Genomic DNA, 7,147 nt, shown 5'->3' with positions numbered 1-7,147 from the left:
CAGCCAGTTAAATTAGCACAGTTAATAGGGCATCAGATTTCAGTGTGAAAGATCCAGAGTTCAAGCCCCTGTGAGGTTGGAAAATGTTCTCATAAAAATAATTGTGCTGGCTTAAATTCCCCTGGACAATGAGAATGTCAAATTGTCTCTTGTTTTATACCTGTATGATACTCGGGGAGCTGATCCTGGTTGCAATGGTTATATCATAGTAGACTAGGAGACTGCACCTACATTGATCTGTTATAAGGTGCGTTTTTTGGGCCACAGTGGTCAGCGAAAATTTGTAAAGTGTGCAGAGGTGTGTGGGTTGGCAACATGCATAATACATCCCTAAACATGTTTATTTAAATACCGTAAACCCTCGTTTGTAAACAAGCATATAGTGTGCTTCTAATGAAAGCTAAATTAATCCAGGTGCCATTGTGGAATTTGAGCATATAAATTACAGATCCTAGCATAATTTATACAAACAAGTATTATTGTAAGATCAATATATTGTATTGGCATATTTACGCATGTATCGTATTAATTTAGTTTTCATCAAAAGCACTATATATGCTTGTAGATGAGGTTTTACGGTATTATGGTCTAAAAGGATATAGAAAAACACTACAAAAACACCCCAATATGTTAAAACAATGCAAACAGTTGTTTTTTTAAATCTCTGACAATATGCATCAAATAGATTTGTGCAATTTATTGTGAAACTTATCATCATTTTACTTGCAAACATGTATAAACAAATGTATAAACAAACCAAATGAGAAGAAAATATCCTCAAGTCACGTTTTTTAAAGTTACATTTTGGTGTAAAAAAAGGTTACATTTTGGTGTAAAAACTTGTCAATATGTAACAAACGGTAAATCTATAAATTACTCAAAAATAATTTTTGGCAATATTTCACTTGATCGTATCACAAATGTGACCCCTCAGCACAACTGAGCCCTGAAGTCGCCAATCATCATTTTTGAGATATTCAACCAAAATATTATGCTTGAAATTAGCTTTAAAATGATGTATATCATGTCTATAGTACTTGACATTTAAGTAGTGAAAAATCAATAAAACAGTCAATAAATCCTTTGTTTCCTATTGTTTATTGTTAAGTTCGATGGAGCATATCTCAATAGTGGCACTGGCAACATCCGGGCTCAGTTGTGGAGGATGGTCACATATATTCACTTGATTACTCATTTATGCAGACAATGCCTTATAACACAGCCCAGTGATTGTTTTTTGGATGGAAATGACAACTGATAGCATAATCTGAAAAAAAGACTATAAATCAGTATTTAGGCTGGGAGATGTGTGTTGGAATTTTATGTGTACACCATTGTTGTCAGGAAAAGGTATAACACCAAAGAATATTGATAAATGTCGAAGTGGAATGCAAACTTTTTGAGCGAGCACAAATCGTTTTTCTGAAAGATTGTGACTTCCCCTCCCCTGGTGCAAGCATAGATTGGTCCCTGAAGTACATAGATCAATCCCATTATCCTAACACTACCCATGTAATGGATTTTGGCTATCGGAAGGGAAAGAAGGAACAAAAGAGGAGAGAAGATGAATAAAGAAGTCACTTGGTATCCCCGGGAATTTAACCTTGAACCCCTTGCATGCCAAGCACAGGTGCGCCGAACAGTAGCCACAGGAGTTTCGCCAAACCGGCCAACAGTTCTGTGTGTTAAGTGATTTTCATGTATTAATTACGTTAAAAACAGCACCTCATTTGTTTCTCAAGAAATTAGGCAAATGAATGCATTGAGTGTGCATTAATTTGTTAATTAATTTTTCAACAATATAGTTTTTAACCTACACTTAAGCTTATTGCTGCACTTATAGGGTCGGTGTTCTTTGATGTTATGCCTACCCTCCAGTCTATATCCTATCACACAGCAATACTCCTGGAGTGGAGACATACTTTGGTAATTTTGGAATGATTCATAACAAAGATTCATATTCATGAAATATCCAAGACAAAAGTTATCAACTCTACAGGGTGCACAAAGGATTGTTTTGACGGGAAATTTTTGAAACTTTTTTCACTATAACTTTTAAAGTAACAATGACAAGTATATGAAAATATACATTCTGGAAAGGAAATGATGAAAGGAATGCAAATGTATAGCTTCAAATTTGAAAAAGCTGATTTCCCGCCAAACTTTTTGGTCAACCATTATAAGTTACGCTTGCACTTCTAAATGATAAAAATTACATATTATTATCACAAATATAGTTACAACTTTATCAAATTTGTGAAATTTTGCTTATTTTTTTAAAAATATGGTCAGAAATAGGTCACAATTTCCAGGTTTTTTTTTTTGTTGCCAATTTGGGGGATATTTATTTGGCCTTAAAACAAATTCTTTAATTTTCATGTATTAATTACATTAAAAACAGTGTATTAATTCAAAGTACTAACTAGTCTTGTCTGTAGATTAATACATTGTAATAATTATGTATTAAATATTTATTATTTGGAAATGTAAGAATAACTATTTATGGTTGACTGAAGATTTTGGACATCTTTTTACTTCCTTTCATCATTTTCTTTCTAAAAATGTATACTTTCATTACTTGTCTTTGTTATGTTAAAAGTTAAAGTGAAACTAAGTTTAAAAATTTCCCACCAAATGAGATCCTGCATACACCCTTAATACTCTTACATGAAATGCTTACATACATGTAGTACTCTTATTATTATACATATTGCACTGAAGTACTGAATTGATCACATATTAAATCCACTACCATTACTATATCTGAAACGCCATTTTCATATGTGACATGGTCTGGTCCATGGAGGCCAAAGTTAATATTGAATTAAAGGCAAAAATATGGAGTAAAAAAAATAAAATACATAATACACAACAGACATATCACAAAACTTCAGAACTTCAGAACCAAGTATGCTACACCTTTGGTGTTTTTAGTATAATATGTCCTCATGTTTATATAATGTAATAATTATAATTAAAATTATAACTATTTTCAAAAAGCCTCCTTTGGCCTCTTTGGACCAGAGCATGTCACATGACTTGTCAATCCTTCAATGGAGTCTGTATGTCAAGGCTTCTCTGCATACAGTTGGGCTTTTTGTGTGGAAATAACACATTTGATGTTGGGACTATGCCCGAGCCTTTAAGCAGACCATATATATACACTTAATAGCAATGTAGATTATTTATTGTCCCTTAAATGAAGCATCCAGAAATGTAGCACTGGTTGTTGAGTTGTGTCACCTTCTTCCATTGTATGCTTCCAAGAGGTCATAGGTCACTTCAGACATGTCAAAGGGTGTGTGTTGGGTCCCAGCAGCGAGCAGTGATTGTAGTACACCTTTTTCTTGGGTTTCCTTCATGAATCTTGAGATTTCATTCCAACGATCCTATACAAGAAAATTAAAATTATGTAACTTATTGAACTCAAAAATATATGTATTGCAATCTTTTCAGTTACTATTTTTATCAAAGTTACAACAACTCCTCAGTTTAAATCCTTACACTCCCTATGGAAGACATGACCTTAAATCTTCCATGCAGGGTGTGTGAATTTCAAATGGGGGTTACCTAAATAGGTGACTCCATTTGAAATCTACACCCCCTGTGTGGGAGATTAAGGTCGTGTCTTCCAAAGGGGGTGTAAGGATTTTAACTGGATTAGCCCAATGGTGTCATTAAACTTCCTAAATGACTTGAAGCCACAATGCTATTGCTTAGATTGTTATCACTTTTTGTGTTCCACTTCAAAAGATTGTAATTGTAATCAAAGCATAACCCTAATCTACATGATTAATAATAACCGTCACACCCTTCCATAATGCTCACCTGTTCAGTCTCAAAATCAGCCCATTTATACTGAGGTAGCGTCGGGGAAAAGAGTAAAGGATAAGCACTTTCCATAAAGGCGCTGGTGAATTGGGATTTCATGTACTCTGGATCACGCTGGGTAAGAAAAAGTGAAGTTTTCAAAAAGTTACTTACTGTTGCAAGATATAATAGATCTGACAACAAATAATTTGAATAATAGTTGTGATGCTCGGACGCAGAGCTTTCAGGGAATATGGACCCGAGTTGATCAACAAACAATGTTTGTTTAATCTCGAGGTTTGTCGAGGCAGATTTTTGCACAAAACATTGCCTCTAATGATATTGGTATTGCATTTTTAAGATAAATGATAAGCAAATGATAACTTTAACACAAAATGACAAGAAATACACAAGCATTCTCTTTTTCTCACTCTCCCCACCTCAAGTACTTTTGTTTACAATAATCACTGATAGTACACATTACAGTGGTGCCTTGTTAACATAAAATCAATTTACATAAAATACCTGATAACACAAAGTGTTTAGAAGTCCCTAGCATGCGCTTTTAAATAATATAATGACCTGATGACACAAAACCCTGATAACACAAACTAACATTCAAGGCTTCCTGACAATTTTGTATTACCAAGACTCCACTGTAGCATGTTAGTGCTAATATTAAATCAAAAAGATTTAATTACACATACCATTTCTTTCTTCTTTATTGTTCTCTTTTTCTCTATCCAGCACATCTGTTAGAATGACAAGTGAGGTAAATGAAGACTTTTAAAAAAGTGCAATTTGCTGTCGTGAAATTTGCTCAAAATTCTCTGTAAATGTGTTTTGGGGTCATTACGTTTAGTTACCTGGAGAGATTTGATCATGTCTCACCTCCTTTTTTAATCAAATCAACAGTAATAACTCTTGTAAAGGAGGGATCAACATTTAACCTCAAATTGCCTCGGGCAAAACCCACTTCCTGGGAACTAAATACCACACAAGGTAATTTTTATGTAACTCATTGACCCACTGCCTCTAGCTATAGTATAATGACATCCGTGCAGTGGCGTAACTAGGGGGGGCAACATGCCCCGGGTGCTACCCTTAGGGGGGCGCCAAATTGACCAATTCTGCGCTCTTCCAAGCAATAAAAGTCAAAATTTCCGCGCGCTTTGCGCGCATTTCAGCACAAAATCAATTAAAAGAACATTTTAAGACCGATATTAGTTAGTGGTAGGCCTTATTTGTCCAAAATTTTGCTCGCACCCCGCGCAATTGTTTCACGAATTGGGGAGGGGCGCCAATTTTGTTTCTTGCCCCGGGCGCTACCAACCCTAGTTACGCCACTGCATCCGTGTGATCTGGTCAACTCATTGACAGATACAAACTTCAGGAGGGAATTAAATTTTTGATCAATTCTCTCCAGGTAGTGAAACGTAATGGTGGAAGTCACTAACATTTATGGTGCATTCAATGGCCCTTTAAGTAGGGTGGCCATTGGCCACAATGCTAGGCTATAGACCTTTTCAAACTGAGTAATTCCGATAAAACCCGAAGCATGAAATAATTTCCCCAGTCGTTCGGCCGGTCGCGCACGCATAAAAAGTACCTCTTCAGCATCATGTACAGTGCGAAGTTCCAATGTGTAACAGGCATCATAACTACGATGAATTTTCGATTGTCAATTTAGGGACGAGAGAGGTACTTTTGCCAATGATACTCAACGTGCAATTAAGCGTGTGGTTGTAGCGTTGTGTAAGAGACTGACTATGGAAGAGGTGATAAACATAAACAAACAAGAAATAGAAAAAAATTTAACTGACGAAAAATTACGGACATTATCCATTTCTTTCCATTAGTATCTTATTGTGAAAAACCAAGTAGCTGAGGTGTTAGCTCAATATGCTAGGAAAATATTTCTTGCGATGACCCCATGTTCAAATTGGCTTAATAAGCTGTATTTTTCGGCAAAAGGGTGTAATAATTCATGACATTTCTTGTCTGCCAGTTTGGGTACAATTTGACCCCCTAGCTTACTAATTAAATAACGCGGTTTTCCGAACTTTTCCGATCTTGATATGAAAAGGTCTATTGTGTGTGCCCCTGCCTACATACACAAATGTATGGTGGAAATGTAACAGAATTTGCAGCAAGTTGGAAAACTTTTGGGCACATTGAATTCCACATAATTTGTCTCCTAGTAACTTCTGTGCAAACCCGACTACCTAATTAGATAGAAAATATTCTGCTCGTACTGAAGGTGAATAAAGCATTTTTGTACGGTCACGCATGAAAAAGTTACGCACAAAATTTTTTGTCATCAAATAAAACTCTTTTCCCAAAGATCTACAATTATGTTATATTGAGTTTTACAATCTAGACCCTCAGAGCAAAATCCTGTGCAAAAATCAGACAATTTGGTTGTGTGGTTTAGGAAATACAGGCCTTTGAAGGTCATAATTGGCACATAATAGCGCCCTCAACGGTGAAAATCACACATATTAACCTTAAAAGTCCTGGCAAAACAGTTATTTTTGTGATTTCAGTCATTTTAAAAATGTTGTAAAGAAGAAAATATAGCAATTATGACCCTGGTTTTTTAATATTTGCATAAAAGAACATTAAATAAACAAAAAAACAATACATCTCATGCCTTCTTTAGCTATATTCCCACAATTATCGCTCCATAATTATCGCTCCATGAGTATGCAAATTTATGACAAAATCAGGATTTTCCTAAAAATGGGGTAAAAATGGCCAATTTTTTGTGAATCTTTAGAAGGCTGTATCTTCGCAACAGATTGTCCGATTGAGTGATTCAAATGATGTTTTAAATCATTTTGCATAAGGAACAATCCTGACAGAAAAAGTAATTCCAGGGGTGGGTTTGAAATTTTCATATGGCACCCCCTACTTTAAGCAATCGCAAGTCAAAACCCATCCTAAGTAGCATACTCTGATCAGCTCATAATCGGCGGACTCATAACATCGCTATAGAATAGCATACATACAGCTGGGCGCACCACTATTGCTTGACTGACGCTCGCTTTTGTGAATTTATATTTATGTAGGCATAAGTTGGGACTTTATTGATACGAGCAGTAACAAAAACCAAATAATTCTCACCTATTACGAGCTGATCTTAGTATAGGACTTGCCAAGGGTTTAATACTTATGATGTATCTGTCTCATTGAAATCCACCCTTACACTTACAAAGCCAGTGACATTTTCAGATTTTTGTAACAAGCACTAAATTAAAGTAGCCTTTGTGTACATTTCAGGTTCATTATCTTCAATGTTACACCTATTCAACATATATTTCTTGTTGATTTTTTT

The 7,147-nt window shown here is 35.3% G+C and overlaps 1 protein-coding gene across 1 annotated transcript in view; it reads right to left on the bottom strand.

The window, feature by feature from the left end:
• Positions 1-668: 668 nt before the first annotated feature.
• Positions 669-7,147, bottom strand: part of LOC140152391 (nephrocystin-1-like) — a 51,396-nt gene continuing 44,917 nt past the window's right edge. The window contains exons 27-29 of the mRNA XM_072174697.1: positions 4,518-4,562; positions 3,829-3,945; positions 669-3,389 (exon numbers count right to left, since the gene is read on the bottom strand). Coding sequence (XP_072030798.1) covers positions 3,240-3,389; positions 3,829-3,945; positions 4,518-4,562 — 312 coding nt within the window. The 3' untranslated portion in view covers positions 669-3,239. The remainder of the gene's footprint in view (positions 3,390-3,828; positions 3,946-4,517; positions 4,563-7,147) is intronic.

Source organism: Amphiura filiformis, chromosome 5 (genome assembly GCF_039555335.1).
Source record: "Amphiura filiformis chromosome 5, Afil_fr2py, whole genome shotgun sequence".
NCBI classification, from domain to species: domain Eukaryota; kingdom Metazoa; phylum Echinodermata; class Ophiuroidea; order Amphilepidida; family Amphiuridae; genus Amphiura; species Amphiura filiformis.
Note: the sequence above shows the minus strand (reverse complement) of the source record. Positions and strands in the feature narration are given on the sequence as shown.